This window comes from Sorghum bicolor, chromosome 2 (assembly GCF_000003195.3).
Source record: "Sorghum bicolor cultivar BTx623 chromosome 2, Sorghum_bicolor_NCBIv3, whole genome shotgun sequence".
Classification (NCBI taxonomy): Eukaryota; Viridiplantae; Streptophyta; class Magnoliopsida; order Poales; family Poaceae; genus Sorghum; species Sorghum bicolor.
In genome coordinates, this window is record NC_012871.2 from 73,617,694 (window position 1) to 73,640,874 (window position 23,181).

General features: G+C 41.5%; 4 protein-coding genes across 15 annotated transcripts; 1 reads left to right on the forward strand and 3 right to left on the reverse strand.

Moving 5' to 3' along the window:
* Positions 555-1,421, reverse strand: LOC8061561 (multifunctional methyltransferase subunit TRM112-like protein At1g22270). Its single transcript, XM_002463157.2, has one exon. It carries the CDS (start codon positions 1,286-1,288, stop codon positions 893-895), a length of 396 nt encoding a protein of 131 aa, XP_002463202.1. The 5' UTR covers positions 1,289-1,421; the 3' UTR covers positions 555-892.
* LOC8061562 (putative pentatricopeptide repeat-containing protein At1g19290) lies at positions 1,943-7,938 on the reverse strand. 10 transcript variants are annotated; one of them, XM_021453988.1, is made up of 8 exons: positions 7,733-7,938; positions 4,759-7,654; positions 3,460-3,543; positions 3,184-3,348; positions 2,983-3,113; positions 2,711-2,755; positions 2,402-2,513; positions 1,943-2,290 (listed from the first exon to the last, which is right to left on the reverse strand). In XM_021453988.1, exons 1-2 carry the CDS (start codon positions 7,757-7,759, stop codon positions 4,862-4,864), a joined length of 2,820 nt encoding a protein of 939 aa, XP_021309663.1. In that variant the 5' UTR covers positions 7,760-7,938; the 3' UTR covers positions 1,943-2,290; positions 2,402-2,513; positions 2,711-2,755; positions 2,983-3,113; positions 3,184-3,348; positions 3,460-3,543; positions 4,759-4,861. The 10 variants fall into 10 exon arrangements, with proteins under 10 accessions (XP_021309663.1, XP_021309661.1, XP_021309665.1 ...); XM_021453986.1 differs by having other exon boundaries at positions 2,402-2,630; XM_021453990.1 differs by lacking the exon at positions 2,711-2,755.
* LOC8061564 (calmodulin-binding transcription activator 3) lies at positions 8,847-16,024 on the reverse strand. Of its 3 annotated transcripts, none has more exons than XM_021453240.1 (13): positions 15,799-16,024; positions 15,258-15,377; positions 14,600-14,715; positions 13,918-14,006; positions 13,742-13,784; positions 13,131-13,308; positions 12,899-13,018; positions 12,498-12,826; positions 11,511-11,849; positions 10,705-11,390; positions 10,044-10,623; positions 9,230-9,562; positions 8,847-9,121 (listed from the first exon to the last, which is right to left on the reverse strand). In XM_021453240.1, the coding sequence occupies exons 1-13, from the start codon at positions 15,839-15,841 to the stop codon at positions 9,005-9,007; spliced, it is 3,093 nt and encodes a 1,030-aa protein (XP_021308915.1). In that variant the 5' UTR covers positions 15,842-16,024; the 3' UTR covers positions 8,847-9,004. The 3 variants fall into 3 exon arrangements, with proteins under 3 accessions (XP_021308915.1, XP_021308916.1, XP_021308917.1); XM_021453241.1 differs by having other exon boundaries at positions 8,861-9,121; positions 12,498-12,820; XM_021453242.1 differs by having other exon boundaries at positions 8,861-9,121; positions 12,537-12,826.
* Positions 20,344-23,109, forward strand: LOC8061565 (ras-related protein RABH1b). The gene is made up of 6 exons (XM_002460998.2): positions 20,344-20,653; positions 21,613-21,683; positions 21,831-21,919; positions 22,306-22,417; positions 22,530-22,620; positions 22,742-23,109. The coding sequence occupies exons 1-6, from the start codon at positions 20,531-20,533 to the stop codon at positions 22,883-22,885; spliced, it is 630 nt and encodes a 209-aa protein (XP_002461043.1). The 5' UTR covers positions 20,344-20,530; the 3' UTR covers positions 22,886-23,109.

A 23,181-nucleotide genomic window follows, 5' to 3' on the forward strand; every position in this document is an offset into this window, starting at 1 on the left:
CCTCCCTGGGCACATTATATATAGGGGAACATATCTAGTGCAAACCACAACCTCCGTGAAAACCTGTGCAAACCATGACAAAAAAGTTGTCTAAATTCATCAAAAAAAACACACATGTAGATGATTTGATAATACACAACATTGTAAAATATCTTGTCCAAACTCAACTTTGTTTGTGAGATATAAAAATAACAAATTTCAAGCCAGAAAGGTGTCCACAGAATTTGCTAGAAATTTGTTATTTTTATATCTCACAAATGAATTCGAGTTTGGATAAGATATTTTACAGGGTTGTGTATCATCATATCATCTACATGTGTGTTTTTTTGGTGAATTTAGATGACTTTTTTGCCATGGTTTGCACAGGTTTTCACGGAGGTTGTGGTTTGCACTAGATATGTTCCCTATATATAGTTCGGCACAAAACTAATTGACCCAAAAGTAGTTTCCTCACTGGAGACCAGATTACAGACACATGTCTGTGACTCATGGGCTATGGCCTATAGTCATGATCCACCAGAATGAATTGCAGACACCAAATCAAAAAGACAAAATTAGATCCACCAAATCACCCACAATTTCCATGCCAAAATGTGTGCACTGATAAATAACTACATCTTTCGATTTCCTCAGTCACAGGGCAGCAAACAATTTGCCCACAGTAAAGAACAAAGCATGACGTGCACCAAATTACCAACACAAAACGGGAATTCCGAGTACTACACGGCTATCTATCATATTATAAGGCCACAATCTGCAAGACTGCATTCCATACTTCACAGATACAATCTGACTGAGTACGAAGTTCACAAGCCGTGGATACCCTTCGCGACAGACCATGACGAGCAGGTGAGCAAGCAAAAGCGGCCAGGGCGAAACTGACACACACAGATCAGACCTCGTCCTCGTGGAGCATCATGTTGGGGATGCCCTTGTTGATGGGGAAGCATCGGCTGGTGTCGGGGCAGACGAGGGAACCCTCCTGGACGTGGACCTCGAGGAGCGCGTGGTGGATGCGGCGGATGGCGCTGCCCTCGACGTCGGCGGCGCCCTCGGCGAAGATCTCCTCCTCGGGGGGCTGCTCCTCGGGGAGGAGCTCGGGGAGGCCGAGCGCGCGGGTGGCGTCGACGAGCGCGCGCCAGTCGATCTTGGGGAGGAGGCCGCGGATGAAGTCGGCGTTGAGCTCCACCTCCTTGGTGCACCACTTGGTCGCCTCCAGCGTCAGCGGGTAGCCGGTGGTTGCGCCCCGGACGTTCGACGCCAGCATGTTGTGCGTCAGGAGCCTCATCTCTCTCGCGCGCGCGTGGCTCGCCTCGGGTCTCGCGCTGCTCCGGCGGCGTGGTGCGGCTGCGGAGAAAAACCCTAGCGGAGACGGAGTGCAATGGGGATTGCGGGATTGTTGATTAGACGACGACTAGGGAGCCTGGGAGGACGGGGTTTTGGCCTTCTGCTTTGGGATTCGTGCTAACATGGAGGATCAATTGACGGCGTGAGCGCGCACGACGGCAGAAGGCGGGGAGACGTTTTTTGGTTGAAGCCTTGAAGGGATCGCAACGAAACTGCAGAAGTGCCAATTTATCCTGCTTTCAGGGAGGACGGGATGAATGAATGCTTTAGCTTACGAAATGCTTAATGCAATGGTTGTTGCATAGATATAATAGAGTTAAAATACTGCTTTGATGCCAGAAACATTTGTTGCGAAAGTAAAACCATGGTTCCAACGGTTAGCGTAATCGCATCTCATGCACTTGATGTGATCATGTGCAACGCTGCTGTGAAATAACTCAGTTTAGGCTTAAACAATTTTATTAGAACAGTTTCAATATTAATGAAAGTGCAAATGATCAAATCTTGCCGTGCCCTTTCTGAACAAGAAAGAATGCTTTGCCCTGACCTACCCTTTTCACCCAAACAAATTCAAAGTTCTTCAGTGGTAGTCTAGTTTACTATCTAACGACTAACATTGCACTAAATTCAGAGTTAATCAAAGTATCATGAATTTATTCCTTTACAGCCAATGTTACATCTTTTCTAAGCAGTACAACTAGGTAGTTCTTGTCATGGTAAAAAATGTACACATAATCCTAATGCATTGACCTACACTTGCTATCTTCAGTATTACTAATCTGTTACATGTTGCTGTAAGTATGTTTTTCATTAATTCACTAAAACAGATGCTTGTTATATATTCCCACAGCTTCCATGGAAGAAAGTGGTCCTTTGACAACTGATTTCACGTGGTATTTATCCTCCTGGTTTGCCTGAGTGAACCAGGTCCTCGTCTGCCCACCTACGGATAGATATCACATGAAAGGTTATAGGCGATAGAATGCATATTGCAAAATTATTTAATAAACTAACATATATACAAAGGCTGGCTAAACATAACTGCACCTCATACCATGCAGATAATGCAAGCTTGTTGGCCATGGACACTTAAACATGAGCTGACAAGGAGATGGATACATTGGCAAAGGTGTCAGAGGCTCAATCTCCCATAGTGACACCCTTGGCTGTCTCTCACCAGAAGTTCATTCATCCAAGCCAACCAAAATTTATTCACAGGTAAATTTTGTGATCATGCAAAACCAACAAACTTTAAGGCAGTACCAGAGTAATATCCTTTTCAACTGAAAATTTGCAACGGATATGGTTGACAAGGGCTTGTAGTAAGCAGAGGAAACAAGAGAAGCACAAGTCCATAATATACCTTAACAGAATACCACAGTGAATTTGGCCACCGAACAGAATGTAGCTGGAATTGAATATATCTGGTCTGGTTAGACAGCTAATACCACTTATGACTGTGTAAACGCTAGTTCAGTATTCAGTGAAGGAACGAGGTATATTCGCATATGGCTAAGCCAAAGATCTTTGTTGGTGAATGCACTAATCCTCAAAAATAGACAATGTGTAGGAAAATATCAAAAATGAACTTTAAAAGTAAAACCTACAAGGTTTTGCAAACAGATTTGAACTTACCTCATATGCTAGACTCTTCTGTCTGCTGTCTCAAAAAAAGCATCCTGAAATGCATCCCCACATATATACGGGTATGGTACAGAGCCTCGACATATTTTGCAAGCGATATGACAAACTCTGAAGGGTTTGCCCTGCAAAAGCAAATGTTAAAACATTTGACAGGAAAAGCGCCTGAAAAATAAATGATTATAGAGGTTCTACCTTGTGTTGTAGAAAATTGTAAACCAGCTATTTGCCGAAGCAACATGAGCAGCTGCAGCAATAAGACTGATATGCATGCTATCACTTCATAAGACTGAAGGTGGCATGACAGTTTGTGGTCAATTTGCCCGGCAAATTCCCAGCAGAAGCTGATTTTTTTCATTCCTGACGAGGCAATGAGACATAAAAAATCAACCAAACAGAAACGATCTGATGGGAAGGAGACAGAACAAGATAGGAAATTGACTGTTTTGAAAACTGGAAGTGTGAACATACCAGATAAAAAAGGACGAAGTGACCAGCAACGAGTCTCTTTGCACTTATACCAGCCTGTACTCAAAAGATGCCGCTTTGGTTGACCTGCAATAAGTACGGTATTTAGAAGGTTATTCAACAGCCTTCCCGTGAAATGTACAGCAACACATGTAACAATATTATTACACTAAGTACAAAAAAGACAGCATGAAAGGCTGAAACAAAGTTTTCAGGGAAGAGGGTTGGGGAGATCAAAACAAATTTGCTAGGCTTTAAACTCAACAGATAACCATGTCAAACAAATATAGAGCCGCATATTTGGAAGTAAAACAAGAAATAATTACCACTTTTGTCTAAGGGAGGTTCCAAACATTTCTCATGATATGCCCTTTTGCATGTCCCTTCGCAAAAGATAATTTTATTGCTGAGAAATGATTTAATGAGACTTGCATGTTGAGCACATGGTCTAGCAAATTAAATTTTTAAATATTGACAATTTATCAGTTGATATATCCTATGAAGTAGAGCATCTGACATTCACTTGATGACAATCAGTGGCGAAGCTAGAGCAAATCAGAGGGGGGTGCAGTTAGCTTGTGGGTGCATATACATGAGTTTTAGGGGGTGCATATACATGAGTTTTAGGGGGTGCATATATGGTAAAATTTTGATTAAATCTACTGTTTTTGTAATTTTTGGGGGGGTGCATTTGCACCCCCTACTTACAACACAGCTTCGCCCCTAGATGACATACATACATGTTCGGGATTGGTAGACTGATCTGGAGGCATTACTGGATCATCAACACTCCCAGTAGAATTATACAAATCAAGTTGGCAAATGATATCAACGTATATCAATTTTGAACTTTATTATTTGTTTCCTGGCACGCTGTAGTTCCTTCTCTGGTTTTATTTTCTCTTGGCCGCTGGGAGAGGTGAACTTAATTGGTGTACCTTTTACTATCATGTTCTGAAAAGAAAATAAGGACACTAGATAACACATCAAATCAAAGACTCTAAATGTGCTTTAAGTATCGCATGATAATTGGCTACCTTCATCTTGTTAATAAGAACTTGGAATTTCTATCAACTCCAAACTGCTTCAATCTTGACCCAGTGCCCCAATAACATAAAGCTACTAAGATTCTCCTAGGTCAAATTTTATCTTTGTATTAGTTAATGAGTAAAATTATACTGTACCTGGTTAGTCAAAACACATTTTTAACAGTACATACTTTCACTAAGAACACTATGAATGTATAAACATACTTTCACTAAGGTTGCAGATATATAAGAACACTAGGTCAAAAGAACTTACCATATCATCCCTAGATATAAATGATTCCTCATGATTTGCCTACTCATACAAACCATACGTCACTGGCATCTTCCAAGACAAAAGTAGACATGCTAAGAATGTGCTAGCACTGGTTGTGCATCTTCATCTGACATGTGTTTCTATTCTGGTTGTATACAGCAGGACATGATTGTTTTACATCCCCAGGCACATTGGTGGACAGAAGTCCACGGATATGCATCTTATCATAAATCTTTGAAATCTCTATCATATTACCGCATCTAACATAACCTTGAATCAGCGTCCAGTATGTGACATAATTTGGATCTACATTATTCTCAATCATTTGATCAAGAAGTTTGATTGCTTCTTCCATATAACCTTGAGTACAGAGACCATTAATCAGTATAGAATAGGTGAACACGGTAGGCTGAATACCTTCCTCTATCATCCTTTGTTTTAGCTTAAAGGCCTCGGTTATGTAACCATCCTTGCAATGCTTATCAATTAATGTATTATAGGTGATAGCATTAGGGCATATACCCTTTGTCCGCAACTTCTTAAAAAGATTAACAGCTCTGGATAACTCCCCAGACTTGCAGAGACCATATATAAGAGAATTGTAGGTTACTATATTTGGAGTGAGACCGACACTCAACATTGTATCCCTCAGATCAAAAGCTACATCAACAAATCCTGAAGCAGAACAACCATGGATGAGGCTAGAATAAGTGAAATTGTCAGCAACAAACCCCTTGCTTTTTAGATCTGCAAACAAGTTTTTAGCATCTTCAATTCTTCCCAATTTGCATAGACCAAAAATAACAATGTTCCACATGATTTTTGCAGAATGATGATTTCCATCAGCAACAGTATCAATGAAATTTGCTACTTTCCCTATCTCAAGTCTGGGCGCACTGATATCTGGAATCATGTCAGTACCAACAAGATTTTGCAACACTGAATTTGCCTCATCAACCTTTCCCTTCCTGTAGAAACAACTCACTAAAGCACTGCAAATAAAAAGATTTGGTGTCAGACCTTTCTCAACCATTTCAAAATATAAGTTATAGGCTGTATGCAAATCTCCTTCTTTACACCATCCAGCAATCAGAGCTCCATATGTGACTGTGTTTGGAGAAAGTCCCCTAGTACTCATTTCAAAGAGTATACCATTCAACTTTCCATGTTGCTTAGCTATGAAGTGTCCAGTTATCAAAGAATTGAACAATTCAACTGTAGGAGCAAAACCTAAATTTTCCATTTCATTCATAATGTGAGTAGCTCTATCCATGTCACCTATCTTACAATAACCACTAACTAATGTTCTGTAAGTTATAATATCAGGAGGACATCTCCATTCCTTCATCCTGTCAACAAGCTCTTCTGCTTCGGACATCCTCTCAATCTTACACAACCCATTGATAACTGTGTTAAATGTGGTTATATTTTTTGCTAGTCCCCTTGCTAAGGTTTCTTTCCAAAGGTTTAAGGCCTTCTCAGTTTTACCTGCCTTGAAGAAACCATCAAGCAAGGTGCTACAACTGATTTCGTTAGGTGCAACACCTTTCTTCAACATGAAGAACCACAGTCTAAGTGCATCGTCAATTAAGCCAAGCGAGCAAAAACCTTTTAGGAGTGCATTATATGTTAATGTAGTCACTGTGAATCCATTCCTTAACATTGTATCATATGTTTCAAAAGCATTGTTCATCAAACCCTTTCTGCAATACCCATCAACTAGGCTATTGTAACTGTATGTATCTGGCCTCACACCAACACCTTCCATTTCATGCAAAATGTTATGTGCTTCCACCATTCTCCCCAACTTGCAATATCCATTAATCATTGTGTTATACACAAACAAATTAACCTGGAGGTTAGCATCCATCATCTCATTGAGTAATCGAGTTGCGTCCTCCATTCTTCCCATTTGGCAATAGCCATTGATCACTGCACCATAAACAGCCTCATCAACCACAAGCTGCTTATTCTTCCTAATCTCCCGAACAACCCCCTCAGCCTCCTCCATGTTCTTCTCATTACAATACCCTTTCACAAGCAATGTATATGTAACTATATTTGGTGACAAACCTCTCCCAGGCAGCGAATCCAACATCCTCCTTGCATCGTTGGTCTGCCCCACCTCACAATAGCCATTCATCACTGCATGATACGCCACTAGGTTCACCTCCACACCCATCTTTCTCATCTCCTCCACGAACTCCAATGCATGTCCCACCCCCTTAACCCTGCAGTAAGCCTTTGCCATAATCGCTACCGTAAACTCGTCTGGCAGAATCTCTGCACGCTGCATCTGCTCAAACACTGCCACTGCGGCGCCCAGGTCCCCAGTCTGTGCAAGCCTGTTGAGCATACTGTTACAGGACCGCATGCTAGGGCGGCACCCGAGCGTCCGCATTTCGTCGAACACCTGGAGGGCGCCATCGAGTTTGCCTGCGTTGGCAAGTGCGCGAAGCAGCAGGTCGAATGAGGCTGCAGAGAAGGAGAACTCCTTGTATACCTCGACGAGGTGCGGAAAGAGAGGCGGAGCCGGGGGGCGCGCGGAGAGGAGGGATGCCAAGATCGCGCGGGCGTCGGCGGAGCGGCGGGCGCGGGCGAGGATGTGGAGCAGCTGGGCGTGCGCGAGGAGGGTGGGGCGGGAAGGGGCGAGGCGGAAGAGGTGCAACGCGGCGTCGGGGTCGAGGCGGACCCGGCGCAGCGCCGCGTGGAGGAGTGCAGGAGTGAGGGGGCCTGAGGAGGAGAGGAGGCGGGCGGCGGCGGAGAAACGGTGGAGGAGGAGGAGGCGGGTGAGGCGGCCCAGGAGTGTAGCATCTGTAGCGGCGTCGGCCGAAGTTAGCGCCGAGGAGTGGATGCCGCGGCGGAGGAAGGAGAACGACAGGCGGCGGCAGCGTATCTGGGGACACGAGTGGGGATGGTCAGTGCCGGAGCTCGGCCAAGATTTTAGGTGGAGCATAAGTGCAGCAGAACGTACCGGCAGTTGCTCCCCGCCGTTAGACATTGCCAGCGCCACTCCTCCGCTCGCCGCCGGTGCCCGCGCGGGAGGGATGACGCCGCCAGCGCCTCGCGTCCTCGTCCTCGTCCTCGAGACCTCGACCGCGCCCGACTGGGACGTGCTTGACTTGAGGGCGACCCGTCACCCGTGCCGCCTCCCTCGACCGTGCCGCACCGCCGCCCTCAACAGCGCCCCGCTGCGCGTACGCGCCCTGAATGGCTGAATCCTCTACGACATTGAGCCTGGCCCGTCCCAGCCTCGCCAGGCCCACTCACTGTTTTTTTTTTTGACTATTTTCAGCCCACGTAGAAAATAGAGTTGTTCTTACCAAAAAAAAAACGTACTTCCTTCGTCCCAAATTCTAAGTCATTCTAAAAAATTTGGAGAGTCAAAGTTTTTCAAATTTGACCAAATTTATATATCAAAATAATAATATTTTTTGTACCAACCAAGTATTATGAGATTCTTTGTTAGTTATATTTTCATAGTGTACCTATTTTATGACATAAATCTTTATATTTTTCTCTATATTTTTTATTAAACTTGAAAATAGAGCGCCATGCACGCGCCACCAGCCTCGCCGGCGGTGGCAAAATGGATTCCTAGGAGCTAGGCTCTCGGGCCAGGCTGCGCTGTGCTGTATCCGTTGTAACGTCATACATGCTAGTTGTATTTCTGAAAATAAGATTTGTTGGTTGCCTAGCGAGGAGCCTGGCTAGGCTCTAAATCCACAAAACATTTGTTTGATAGCCGATATTGTTACATTGAATTAAAATAAAAAAGTATAATGTAAGATTTATTTTACTTGATTCAATTGTATATCACTATTTTTATCATATTAAACATTCATGTGCTTTGAAATATATTAATGTCTTAAAATTATGCTAATCATATACTAGTATCTTCATTACCCTGCTAATATCTTTGCATCCCGCGAGCTTGACTATTTCATTCTTGTTGTTTCTTGGAAGTCAGGCTCGTGCCAGAAACATTTGTTACAAAAGTAAAGCCATAATCAAAACGGTGATCAGACAAAGTTGCAAACACCCAACCGCATTCACGAGGACGCAACAGAAGCACAAGACGGTAACCGGAGCAACAAGCTGGTAAATCGAACTATAAAAGTCCATGTATTAGCTATATCATTATCATATGGTGTTCAACGGTGAGTAGAGACGATTTAGTAACAAGAATTTACATCTAGTCTGGTAAAGAACAGGTTACTGCCTAACTGATCTAGTAAGCTCCATGTCACGAAATAGTCGACATTGGGGCATCGCCATCATCCCGGCATAGCTCCTCCAATTCAGCCATGAAATCACCCCCATCGGTGCCAGCTGAATCAGCCAGCATCCTGTCCTGCATCGCCTGTCCACACATCAACAGCATAGACAGAGTAAGATTGATCACTAAAGCTTGTTCAAGCGAGGGCTCGAGAAAAACGGGTGACTACTATGCTAAGAGAAAAGGGAGGACCTGGGACTCTTGTAGGCTGTTAACACAGGCTTGCAGCCTGCGGTACTGGTCTCTTGCTTCAGGATACTGATTCATTGAATGCACACGAGCCAGTGCTCTTTGCAACCTGCCTTCAGCCTGTTTCCTGCCATCCTTCAAGAAATCATATTCATCCTCAGCCTCAGCCTTTGCAGGTTGGATCTGCCATGATGGACCTTCAAGTTGTTTCTCGGGTTGGAAACCTCGAAGACCCCTTCTCTTTCTCCTCCACCTCAGTATGACTTTCTCCACAATGCCAACAGACCAGACTACCTTCCGATAGTTTTTCCTTACCTGATGTCCACGTACATGGGCCTAATAAACAAGAGAGTATTCTTAGATACTAGGAAGAAACAAGGGATGGAAATTTTGTACTTGACAGCCTAATTTAATATGATGGCTCTAAATCATCATTAAATAAATGCAAAGACTGAAACTGAAACATCAAGAACTTCGCAGGGAAGAGATAAGCCCAATATCCAAAAGAAGTGTGCCTCAAATAACTACTACTACGACCACATACTTGACTTTGGCTGCCGTTTCATCAAATACAAAATAATAATTACCAGTGACTGAAAAAACTTGCTTCACCATGGAAGTGTAACTTGGAAAGATTTCCATAAAAGGAAAAAAATCCAACAGGAGTAAGCCATTAGTTTGATGTAAATGGCTAAAAACAGTTATTTCTCAAATTAACTATGTCAAAAATGGTAAACAGAGTACCAATATAACCTAAATCCCATAAGGTTATATGAGATTTCAGAGCCAAAAAAGTAGAGTAGCAAATAGAAATTACCTGTATCTTCACAATTTTCTGCCGGATAATCATAAACTCTTTTCTTCCTTTCCATCCTCTAAACTTGTTTTGGATACGAACAGCAGCAGAATGCAAATCACCATGTCCAGGTTTCGGATTTCTTAGGGAAATAAGTGAAAGTGTGCGTTCATCAGACAGTCCACAATCATCATCTCCATATTCGATAACCTTCTTTCTGTGGAATGATTCCACCCTAAAAGCTTGAAATATTCTGGCTGCGGCTTGAGTTGATTTACGAACTGCACCAAGTGAATCTTTTAAGGACTCTTCCTGAGAATTAACACAAGCAAGCTGAGAAGAACTTGGTTCTGCAAAATCTTCAGCTGCTGGTGCTGTTACTCCACATATTTCTTCCACATTGCCACCCTGTGACTCCTTTAGTGTAAGAGCTGAGAGGTGACTTGTCAAAGCAGACTCTGCAAGAAAACCAGCAATGCCTTTGTGACCATTTTCTGATGCTAGATCAGCAGGAGTTCTTCCAGATGGATACTGCTGTGTTGGATCTGTTAAAGGACCTGATGCAGCTCCGTTTGCTATTAGGGCACCTACTGTCCGCTCCCTAAAATTACAGAATTACCATAAAGTCCAGCAAAGAAGGGCAGATGGAAAAAAAAAATGAGGGAAATTATTTTAGAAATACCTTCCACAAGATGCAGCCCAGTGAAGTGCAGTCCATCCACGAATATCCCTGAAGTTTATATTTACTCCTGCAGCAACTATTGGTTTGATAGCCCAATCATAGCCAAGTGCAGCTACTAAATGAATGGCACCTTGTCCTTCCTTGCCTAGGACATTTGGACCTTTTCCATCATCATGTATCTTATGGATGAGCCAATAATACAGCTTTTCTTTCACCTGTTTCTCAAGATTCTGATCCCGTACAGTGGACAATTCCTTCTCATCAAATGGCAATGCCAGATTAGACAAATTATCGTCAAGCATCAATGAATTGATAGTGTCGATCAACTCAGACTTATTTCCATTACTCAAGACATACATTTCATAGTCTTCTTGTTCCAAGGAAAGTAACTTATCAAGGCGGATATGTAAATGCATTTCATTTATGCCAGTAGTATGCTGATCTGAAGTATCCATATAATGTGTCTCAGAATCGCGGAACTCAAATTCTCGCACTTCACTACAAGCTACTCTATTTGAACATGTCACATAAAATGGAACTCGTCCAGAACGATGTACTGGTGTATAGCAACGCAAGGAGCCATCCACTAAAACTTCAGCAGAGACTTCAGCATCTCCAAACATACAAGACCACCTGCGATTTTCCACATCTTCTTTTTTTGCCAAAAATGTACCAGTAATTAAGACCTGCATTGTGTAAGAAGGAAAAAAGCAATGCTAATTAATAATGCAATAAGCTTTGGACGCCTCATGCCCTCATAGTCATATATATTGGGGCCCACAAACATAATAGAACATGGAACAAACCTTGGTTTTTTTGCCATTGTATGCCCAGCTTGGAGACACATCAATAATACTGAAAAGCTGCTCTTCAGAAAGTGAGGGGCTGACTACAAATGCATCCAACTGCTCATTAATAGGTATACTAGATCCATCAGCAACATTCACGGTTTCAGTAGTACTCCAGAAAGCATCAGAACTGGACTTGATATCCAAATCAGCAACCTCTGGAAGCTCATTGTTCATCCACCTTGAAAAGCTGTCAAATTTCTTCAAACCATCTGGCTCCATCTTAAAGAGATCTGATGATGACTGCTTTAAAAGTGGATACCTGACACTTTGATCTGTATAACCATCATTCTCTGCCTGAAAATAGAGTGTTACATCATACCAGTCCATGGAAATAGGTAAACTTCCCATGCCCTACGGCATCATTCTTAGGCTTTGTTTGGCTGCACACAAATCCACCCCAATCCACGTGGTTTGGGAGGGATTGAGGTGGAATTTAGTTTAAGTTCCACTTCAATCCCTCACAAACCATGTGGATAGGGGTGGATATGTGTGCAGCCAAACAAGCCCTTAAGATACTACAGTAAATTGCAACACACAGATATATTGAACTAGACAAGTTTAGAAAGCTAGGAATCTAGAATATAAGTGCACTGCTGAAGTTAGTTCTTTCTACTGGGTAATTTGACATAATAAGCCAACAGTGGTCGCTGAACAATGAGAAGTTGAAGCACCTAGTGTTTTTATGAAAAAAAAGGATGGCAACCCAAGGTACTAGTAATAGTTCTCCTGGGTCATGTTCTATGTGGGCATCCAAACTGAAGGTGCTTATAGATTTCAATAGTGCACTGCTATGATATTGCAGAGCTAAGGGACTCAACTCTGCAGGTGGACTTGACAACTGCCACAGAAATGAATAACGAATATTTGCAGAGTTACCCCACCAGCAGCAGAAACTATAATGCTTTTAGAGACATTGAGCAAGACGAGAAAATAGCAAAACACCTTTGAGGATGTTATGCCTGCTGCACTAAGTGCATCAACCTCCTTTTGTGTGAGATTGTTGGTGTAGAGCGCCTCAGACATAAATGTCTGCAAACCATCATCCAGACTATTACCCAACGTTGCAACAGAAGAATAGAGTGTCGAATCCATGAAGCCGCCTGGATATTCTTGAAATGGTTCACCCAACAGCACTGAATCAATTGAAGCTTTGGGACCACCTCCTAACTCAGAGCCAGTTTCATTGAACACACTAGCTACGTCATTGCGAGTGGAAAAATGATTGGTTAAGTTAGCTCCCGTAGGTTGCATTTCACCAAGATAACCTGCAGCTGTACAAAATCAAACATGAGCTAAAAGCCAACAATTATATATAACATTTGAAGGTGGAGCAGAAAGCTTGCCTAGATTATTTACAGAAACACTTGGAGCTGAAGCACCAAATAAGTTACCCATCATGATACCATCCACAGGCTGCTGCATCTCAGTGAAAGGGTGGTATCTGGAGCTTGCTCGAGAATTATCTGTTGCAGCAAATTATGCATTAGAGACACTAAACATTTATTGTTTATCATGCAGCGTTTAATGTATACTTAGTACAGATGATGCAGAATGAAGATAGAGAAACAGCAAGACCTGTTTCAGCATCTTCATATTCCGAAATCTGTCCACTAATTGGGCTTTCAGCATCCATAGATTGGGAGGCTACCTGGCTCTGACTAGCGAAAGAGTTTGAACATGCAGGACTATCAGCATGAGATAATCCTGCATTCTCTTCAGCTTCTTTAGCACGATTGAAACTTTGTTTGACACCCTGCAAAAAAAATAAAAAAAAGGCAATCAGATATGGAAATAAATATTCTTAAATAAGGCTTGGATCAGAGCAAAAACTGAATTCAGAATATTCCTGCACCCTGACAGAATGTCTTTCACTGCCAGAAATAATTTATTTTGTAGTTAGCAAGTGAACTGGAGAACAGGGTAAGCAGCAGTGAGCTTTCAGTTTGCAAATATTCATGCACTGGTCTAGACTATTAGTCACAATTGGAACAGACACTTTTTCCCCATCAATTGTTATGTCCTTTTTCCATTAGGAGATCATATGGCTATCATAAATGTACAAGTAGACGTAGATGCCAGCAATGCTCGCATTGATGGTGAACAAATATGAGCTTTTCAACTGGCACTTAACAAAACTTTCAAAGAAAACAGAGAGATACAAATTCATAATGTGAAAGCAAACATACCTTGATTTCAAGGTAGTGAACAAGAACAATATTCATGAAACTCCTGAAAAAGGGGATAATAATCATTATCATTTCAATTTTATTATGGGATCATCTCAGCTATCAGCCTGCAGTATGAATAGACTTCAAAAGATATTTATGTTATATAGTCAGTCAAGCTATAACACTGTACTTACTCTTCAAGCAGCCAATATGTTCGTCTTTGGAAGTTCTCATTCTCCTCGCCATGGGCATAATAGCAATGAAGTACATCAACACTGCCAACCTAAAGGACAAGGTTTAAGCTTGAGTAATCAAGTGGCAGAACCACAATCAATAACAATAGATAGCCAGATACAAGAAAAAAGTAGCAGTCATTTGGCAGCACCATGCAATTCCCGCCATCTTTTTTATTAGTACTAGGAACAATCGTTTCATTATGACTAGGAACAATGTAAATCTTATATTGCTAATTTATAAATTATATATTTCCAATCAGAGAAAGTAAACATTTTTTTACTGGCATCATAAATGAAATATCAGTGAACCCAATGAACTGACTCAATGTTAACTAGCTTATAAGTTAATGAAATGAAAAGCTCAACCACTTCCTCCAGCTCCAGTCACAGAAGAATGTCATCAAGGAAAACAGAACTTAGAACTTCTGCACTTTTGACCACTTGTATCTACATTGGACGTATGAAAAAAAATGGCTAGATTTTCATTACTTCTATATAATAATATCATGCAGTATCTAAAACAATCTATGTCCAGAAACTAATGATACTAATTCGGAGCATTTCATAAACCACAGCAGTAGCCACCATGTGTTTAATTTCTTCAAATTTTAATAACAAAAGGAGCTCTGTATGCACTAACTTTAAGCTTCTCATGAGCTTCTTTAACTGTCTTTCCATCCTTTTTCTTTCTCCAGTTGTGTCCATCCTTCCTGAAGTATCTCAATATTTTCCGATCAAACAGAAACAGGGAACCACCTGAGAAATTTTCAAGCAAGGAACAGAAATGTTAGTACATCAGTCAACGCCAAAAAAAAAACTGAAAGCTCATTGCAAAGTGCGATCACATGATAACATAAACAAACTCACCAACTACAATCTCGTCCAATTGGAAGGTAAAATTGTCTGATGTCATTAACAAATGATTGGTGACAAAAAGAATTAATGGTCCCTAATCTTCTAAAAGTTCGATGAGCCACTCAATTAGCATGGTTGATGAATGAGAAGTTAGAACATTATACGAAATATATGTTAATACAAGATATCCTCAGAATGTATCCATGATGCCATTTGCATGATTAAGCATATGGCACCTGAGCACAAAAAAATGAAACAAAAAAGGCAAATAGTTGAACTGGAGTCCTGACGTTAGAAAACAGGAGAATATATCTCCCTACAGCATAAAAAAACGCAGAATGTGTCCACCACACAACCATCCTATATGCCAATGCCACCTGAGCACAAGTCTACAGCATCCAGCATACCAAAGCAGGAATAATTCGGGTGAGAAGAAGCATTACTTTGAGGTCTGTTCGGCGGCTCAGGCGCAATGGAAAACTTCTTGTAGTTTGACAATATTTGGCAGATTTCGGTGGGCCGCAACCACCTATTCTGAGCTTCCAGTAGTATCTGAGGAATATCTGCAGATTAACAGAGACATTAATCAGTCATTAACCAACAACACCAGCAATCACTTGTGCTACGGCTTCCACACTAGGACGCGCAATAATTTTCCTTTTATGGTGACCCATTTCCCTTTCATTTCGAGAATCATACGTCCTAGACAACTGCGAGCGTCCCGAAAGTGCAAAACAAGCTCTCAAGCCAAAAACAAAATTATCCACAATAGTTCTAACCCTGAGGAGTTGTTCTAAGCAAAACACGAAGCCCTAAAATCACCCGAAAACGCAATCCAAAAAACCCTAAACGGATATATACACGATGCGGCAGCTCAGCCCTAGACAAACGGTAAAAATCCTTAAATTCCGAGGAGAAAACCTCGATGGAGGCATAGAGATCAACTCAGCGGTGGCGGAGACCGAGAGGCGGACCCGCACGTACCTGGGGGCTGGTTGGACATGGCGTACTTGCGAATCTCCGCCATGCGACGATCCGACCGCGGCCGCTGGCGCCGCCACCGCCGGCTCCAATCGCAGGGCTCGGGAGGCTAAAAATTGCAGGGCTCTCGAGGGGATTTGGGGGATTTTTGTCTGCGCGGCGAAGCCCTTCACGGGATTTAAGAGCACGCCGCCGTCGGATTGGAATATTTGCTGCGACGGCGGTGAGTGTGACGAGTGGGAAAAGGGAGCAGTAGAAGGAAGGGGACTGGTGGGAAATGACCGTATCGCCCCTGGTTACTGGTGGGATACCAGGGGCACTTGTACGAAAACCGGAATCCGCGGCTCAGGATGGATATTGTTATTATTATTACCATATATACTACTGTAATATAATCAAGGATTAGATAGATCAATCGGAATAGCATAGCAAAATAGATATTAGATAAATTATTTTTTTAGAACGGATTAGACCAAATTCACTAGTACTTTCATGCATATAGTGATTTGTTTTGCATCTAAGATGCTTTTGGTTCAACACTTGGGATAGTAATAGCAATGTAATCAATCAATTGTTGAACATGATTATCTGTCACAGTGAAATAGTTTTGATTTAGACGCCCCGCGACTTAAAAAAAAAGCCACACAAGTGGAGGTCGAGGAAGCAAAAAATGACATGTCAGGCAATTTTATGCAACTAAAATTGCATTAAAATTTTAGTAGTTTTTTCTCCGCTACTTCCACTTGTCACCCTACTAAATTAGAGTGTGTTTGGTGTAACTCCCGCGGGCTCCTCCTTGTTTTCAAAAAAAATTTTGCAAAATCAACACTGTAACACTTTCGTTTGTATTTAACAAATATTATTCAACCATGAACTAACTAGGCTCAAAAGATTCGTCTCGTCAATTCTGACCAAACTGTGCAATTAGTTTTTATTTTCGTATATATTTAATACTATATGCATGTGTCTAAAGATTCGATGTGATGGAGAATCTGAAAATTTTTGCAAATTTTTTTAAAACTAAACAAGGCCTCATATGTGCTGGAGTTGGAGTCTTTTTTTTCTTTTTACATCTACAGGGATCTACAGTGTTGTATGTGTGAATGAGCCGCCGAAACAAAATACGAGATTAATGGTTTTATCTCGGTGGAAAAACAATAGGTATATATAAGAAATTGGAAATCACCCAACGAAAATTCGACATGCAAATAAGAAATACACGTGGAGCATAGATAAGAAATAACACTTCTTCATGCATGGACTACACGCGTGAACATCCCTAGTGAGTTGGCTAATTTGCATAGCCTATCGGCATGCACCGAATTGTAACCATTGTCTAATCCAGGACAGAGCACAAGGACATCAACGTTGGCAAAACCAAAATATCATGGTCTGATTTTGACTTGGCTATATGCGAAATATCTCACGGACAATTATCTAGTGATTGATAACATTAGGAATACAGCCTTCGTCCATATAAAAAAAATTATAATTCTTTGCTTTTTATGAGTCCAACAATTTTAATTTTGACTAAGTTTTTATAGCATTCATGATACAAAATAAGTATATTAGATTAATTATGAAATATATTTTTATCATAAACTTTGTTAAAAATAAAAATATTAATACTATCCATTATTATAACTTAGTTTGATTTTTACAGACCCTTTAGTTGCATGATTTTGTAGGTGAAGATAGTACAACGGAGTAGTTAGCATCGTTATTCTGAAAACCAATATCAGATGATACCGTGTCAATCGGTTACGCACGAGACAGGTGTCTCAAATCAGGTGTCCGATCCAAACATACTCTAATCGTACTACGCAGAAGTTGGCTCACATGCATATCAAAAACAACTTGAAAAAATAATAGCTTAGTTTGACATATATCCAAGTGTTAGCAGCCGGACTGGTCAAACTGACCAAATTGTAGGAAAAAAAACACTTGTATATATATATAATATCCAGAGATGCCTTATGAGGCATCACAAGACGACACGTCTCATATTCTATTGCTCAATGACCCTTGCCAAGCGTGCCTAGTGTATACTAGAACATCTTGTGTTTGAAAAAAAAATGTAAAAACTCACCATATATATTACAATTTCACTGCAAAAGGAAAAATAGACAGTACAGACTTGTAAACAAAAACGTTTGATAAGAAATCATGTTCGTGCACTCGTGCTTTGATTTTGCGCAATTGGAAGCTGGTGGGTAAGGTCGTAAATTGTCAACCGTAAGGATGCCGCTCGAGAACGCAGATGAGGACCGTAGATAGCGACGTAACTCCCGCAGCTGATTGACTGTTTTGCCCTCCGAAATTAAGGACCAGTAATCGCTACCATTAGCAGGATTTTTGTACCTTTCTGTGATGTGGTTGCTGGGTGGGTCACATAAATTGCACGTGCATCCATACTGACTGCTTCCTGTTTAATAGAATAGGATTTTTTTCATATGAAAGAATATGATGTTAGGAAGACCAATATTTTAGTATATAATTGGGTTGTTTACTTGTTTAGTGGGGCTTGGGGCTCGAGCCATCTATGATTAAAAAAATAAGTCAACCAGATCAAGGGTTTTCATGTCTATTCTATATCTATATTTTAATATTAAAGAATGGAAATTTTTTCCTTTAAACTTTCATCATTTGGCTCTCTCCTCTCCACATCTCATTTTTACCATCCACATGTTTATAATCCGAGAACAAAAATGTATTTCCAATCTAAAGACAGTATACAGGGAGTAATATTTCAATGACACATCTAACCACGACCCTGATTCTAATATTACTCCATTTGCTCCAGTATATAAAGACGTAACTACTTCTGGTTTAAAGGCCAAGAACATATTTAATTCTATCTCTCAACACTAGTACTACTTCTTTAATGTTTGTGAGAGAGCACGTGTTATATTATAGTTATGGGACATGAACAAGAAGTAGTTACACTTTATATACTAGGACCGAGAGAGTACAATCTATGTACTTCGTCCTCCTTTAGTATCTTATGGATAAAACTACGATATGTGTTTCTTTCGTTTAAAAAATATATACATGCACACACATTTATCCTAGCATGTCTCAAACCTTAGATGCATAATGAAGGGCAAACTAGTGAGTCTCTCACATATGGAAGGCTGCCCAATACTAAGTTTCTACAATGAGTTGGTAGCACACTTGTCATGATCCGAAAGATAGTGAATTGTGCTAGAGGAAATTTTGACAGACTTAAATTGATAGTGACATTATCGATGATGCGAACACTGAGTATCATCAAGTACAACATGATCTGACGCATAAAGATAGAGTAGAACTCGATTAAACTACCATGTACTACAATAAAATGTTTTAGCTAGATATGTTTTTGTATATGGAATAGATTAACGTAAAAGATTTAGGAAATATATTATAGTAAAAAAATCCACGTGTAACCTTGTCCTTAGACAATATAAGGACGATAGAGGTCCTATGGCTCCAACAAACATTACATCCCCACGGCCAACATCCAAAGACATACCTCGAAATAAAGTCATATTAGGCAACATCCCACAACCTAAATACATAAACACTCTTACCACACCAAACAACTACATATGAGCACAAACAAATACAATCTACTACTAAACAGAACATGGTAATATTACCTCATCACCAAACATCTACATGCAAACATGTATAGATCTATGTTTTGTGCTATGGTCTCACTGCATGACCCATAGTCAACACCTACAAGCATGCAATTAACTTGCTTGACTTGGGTATGAGAGTGAAAGACTAATCAAACTATCTAATAGCTAGCTAGAACAATCCAAAGTTTCCCTCTAGATAATAGAAGCTCGTTATGAGTTTTTGTCGAGGAAATTAACTTGGTGACTAAAGGAATCAAGAACATATCACTCTTGATCTATTATAAAATTTTAAATAGGTAGGATGACACCGCTACTCTAGTGAACCATGTCACTAAAGTATGCCATTTTGGTAAGTAAATCCGTCAACTTATAATAAACACGAAAGTCCGGTTATATCGTTATGGTGCCAAACTACACATTAATCTATAATTTACTATAGGGTGTTTGTTGATTTAGATAGCATAATAGTGCCCTCACACAAAAAAAGATAGCCTAATAGTGGCCGTAAAAATAAAAATCACTGAAAGGTGTGTACCAATTCAAGCAATTATGTATTGGACGTTTAACATAAAAGCGACTGAAGTGTAAATAGATCTATGTATCATTGTCTTGCATGAAAGAAATGTCTATATATTAACCAACGACCTTTCTGCGTAAAAACCTGAATGATTTTAATCATGGAACATTCATATTCAAATCGTTATATTTTGAGAAATTCAGTAAACAAATTGTTACATCCCTCGATTATTTTTTTGTTAAAGTCGATGTTATCACATCAATTCAAACAATGGGCCGGGCCGTTACTCCCGAACCTAGTAGCACAATCTATCCCAGGCTCCCAGCCCATCCAAATCGGCAGCAGCACGTAGTATATGTGGAGGAGTATATATGATAATAACACCTTCCTTTCTCTCCCGTCCCCGCGGAGCACTGACGTGCGCGCGTCGTGGTGGCCTGGCCTCTGCGTTCCACTTCCTCCGCGGCCCTCGCCTCGCCAGAACAGCGCGGGAGATCTCGGGATCGGGCGGCCCTCCTCCTCCGGCGTCCGGATCGAGAGGATTGGAGCCGAATCCGATCGCCTAGGCGGCGCAGCGGGGCGTGGGGGCGCGATGGCGCCGGCGGTGGTGTCGGCGCTGGCCAAATACAAGCTGGTGTTCCTCGGCGACCAGTCCGTGGGCAAGACCAGCATCATCACCAGGTTCATGTACGACAAGTTCGACACCACCTACCAGGTAACCGCTACCGCAAATCGTATCCATATATCCATCGTCTCGTCCGTGCGCGCGATCGATTTTTGCTGATGATTCGTGTGAGTGCAATTGCATCGATTGCGTCCTTTCGCTGCCGATGCCGTTAATGCACATGTTTTTTCATTTCATCCGGTGGGATGGTAACCGTATGATGAATTGGATGAATGTATAGCCCCTCATGATCGGCTATGGTACCACGGGGAATTAGCCTCAATTTGCTGCTGTCTGATTCTAATATTTGTCTCATCATGCATGTAGAAGATAGCTTGGTTGGCAGATCCGATCCTCAGCATTTCCACAGTTCTTCCGTCACAAGAGAACGGCGATACTTTCGTAAATTCCAGGCAATGCCACATGTGCCATCGTGTTTCTCCAGCTTCACGTGATGCCTAAAGATGTTTAGTCGCGTAGGAGTGGGGCGACTCCAAACTTCAAACTCTACCAGTGGTTGTCGTCTGTGTGGGTCAGCTCCAAAGAAAATATTGCCGGAGTGAACAACGAAAGCACATGCTGCAGCGAATGGGACACCACGGGGACGAATTTCGGGACTGGATTAAAAAAAATCCACCTCACTGCAAACCAAAATTGGGCCTGCATTGTCAAGGTCTGGGCGGTTTCTTGATCGAGCGAAGGCTGTTTTTTCCCTCCTAATGAAATGTGGGGTGGTCTTCTCGCACCGACCGAGTTTCTTTCCCTTTTTTTATAAACGCTTGCTGCAGGATAGTTGGTCTGTTTTCTGGTGAAGACAGAGGCCTAGAAACGTCTGCAAATTTGATTACTTCCTGAATTCCAGATAATCCATTTTGTCGAAAGTGGAGTTTCGTGTTCGCATTTCATATATTTTGGATGAATAGATATTGCACTGGATTCTGTTTGACAGTATGTAGTATGTTAATTTGCTTCTTACATCATTTGTCCTTAAACGTGTGTACTTGGTCCAGGCAACGATTGGCATTGACTTTCTGTCAAAAACAATGTATCTAGAAGACCGCACTGTACGTTTACAACTCTGGTAAGTACTTCAATATTTGGTCTGTCTTTAAGTCACCGCATCTAAGTTTCGAGTGATTCACGTGACTAATTTGAGTTTCGGCAGCTTTGTTAGTTCACGTTATGTTTTCTTGAATAACAGTTAGCATTTCTTTGTTCTCGCTGTCAGGGATACTGCAGGACAGGAGAGATTTAGGAGCCTCATTCCAAGCTACATCAGGGACTCTTCCGTTGCGGTGGTTGTTTATGATGTATCCAGTAAGTCACTAAAAAACCTTGTATAGTTGTATGCGACCAGCTTGTCCGATCTTTTCCAGTTCCATACTCAATGCCATGTATTGTGAACCACATTTTTTTTTGAAGGTCAACGGGGGGAATTGTTCCCCACCTGAATTTTATTACTTTTGTTGGCCCCAAAATGGTCCATTATAGTTTTACAACCTTAGAGAGTTAGAGTATCAGCAAAAGTTAATTTTAGCAAAATAACAGTCAAACAACTTTACGGTGAAGTACAGTTACATTTGAATTCTAATGAAGGGGAAAAGACATCATCTCCATTTCCGTTACCATTGCAGATAGACATTGGTTCTTGTTCAGTTTCCTTCTCTGAATAGGTACAATCGCTGAAATGTTTATCTCTGCAGACAGACAGTCCTTCCTGAACACCTCAAAGTGGATCGATGAAGTCCGCACCGAGAGAGGTGGCGATGTGATAATCGTGCTTGTTGGGAACAAAACTGATCTTGTCGACAAGAGGTGACCATATTGATTCGAACTCTCAAGTTTGTGCACGCTTATTCAGAGAAATACACAAATGGTGCTACTGCTAGCTTGCAAGTTTGTGATCGTTCTGTCTCGTTCTGCGCAGACAAGTGTCCACAGAAGAAGGAGAGAGCAAGGCGAAAGAACTGAACGTCATGTTCATCGAAACCAGCGCGAAAGCCGGCTTCAACATCAAGGTCAGATTTAGATGCCGAGCACGCCATTTGTCTCCAATGAGGCAACGATATAAATGCTTAGACTTTTGATGTGCCCTGCGCAGATTGCATGCACTTCATCAGTTATTTCTCATATGTGCAGCCGCTGTTCCGCAAGATCGCCGCGGCCCTGCCGGGAATGGAGACGCTGTCGGCGAAGTCTGAGGACATGGTGGACGTGAACCTGAAGCCCACTTCCAGCCAGTCCAACTCGCAGCAGCAGGCGGGGAGTGGATGCGCGTGCTAGAAGAGTGCTAACTCTGCACATACACTGGCTTGACAAACGTGTTGTTAACTGTTAAGCAGTTATATCAGTTCTGTTACTGCTGTCCTTAATTCCCTGATTACCTGATGCTTCTTCTGTAGTGAGTCTTACTTTGTTTTCTCGATCATGTGCATCTCGATTTTTTGTACGGCGAAAGACCAGATGTTCTCTTGCAGTTTAAGACATATTCGAACTCTTTTGTGCTATGGAATATCTTTCGTGAGCAACTTCATCACTATACTAGCTCACTAACATACTGGGCCCACACAAATGTAGCT

What these genes read in the sequence shown, in the direction of transcription:
- LOC8061562 (XM_021453991.1), bottom strand. Translation starts at nt 7,759, where the DNA reads ATGTCTAACGGCGGGGAGCAACTGCCG. An exon ending in ACGGCGGGGAGCAACTGCCG is followed by an intron (nt 7,655 to 7,732) that starts GTACGTTCTGCT and finishes TCGTGTCCCCAG; the next exon opens with ATACGCTGCCGCCGCCTGTC.
- LOC8061561 (XM_002463157.2), bottom strand. Translation starts at nt 1,288, where the DNA reads ATGAGGCTCCTGACGCACAACATGCTGGCGTCGAACGTCCGGGGCGCA.
- LOC8061565 (XM_002460998.2), top strand. Translation starts at nt 20,531, where the DNA reads ATGGCGCCGGCGGTGGTGTCGGCGCTGGCCAAATACAAGCTGGTGTTC. An exon ending in GGTTGTTTATGATGTATCCA is followed by an intron (nt 21,920 to 22,305) that starts GTAAGTCACTAA and finishes TTATCTCTGCAG; the next exon opens with ACAGACAGTCCTTCCTGAAC. An exon ending in ACTGATCTTGTCGACAAGAG is followed by an intron (nt 22,418 to 22,529) that starts GTGACCATATTG and finishes CGTTCTGCGCAG; the next exon opens with ACAAGTGTCCACAGAAGAAG.
- LOC8061564 (XM_021453240.1), bottom strand. Translation starts at nt 15,841, where the DNA reads ATGGCGGAGATTCGCAAGTACGCCATGTCCAACCAGCCCCCAG. An exon ending in CATGTCCAACCAGCCCCCAG is followed by an intron (nt 15,378 to 15,798) that starts GTACGTGCGGGT and finishes GTTAATCTGCAG; the next exon opens with ATATTCCTCAGATACTACTG. An exon ending in ATATGAAGATGCTGAAACAG is followed by an intron (nt 13,019 to 13,130) that starts GTCTTGCTGTTT and finishes TTGCTGCAACAG; the next exon opens with ATAATTCTCGAGCAAGCTCC.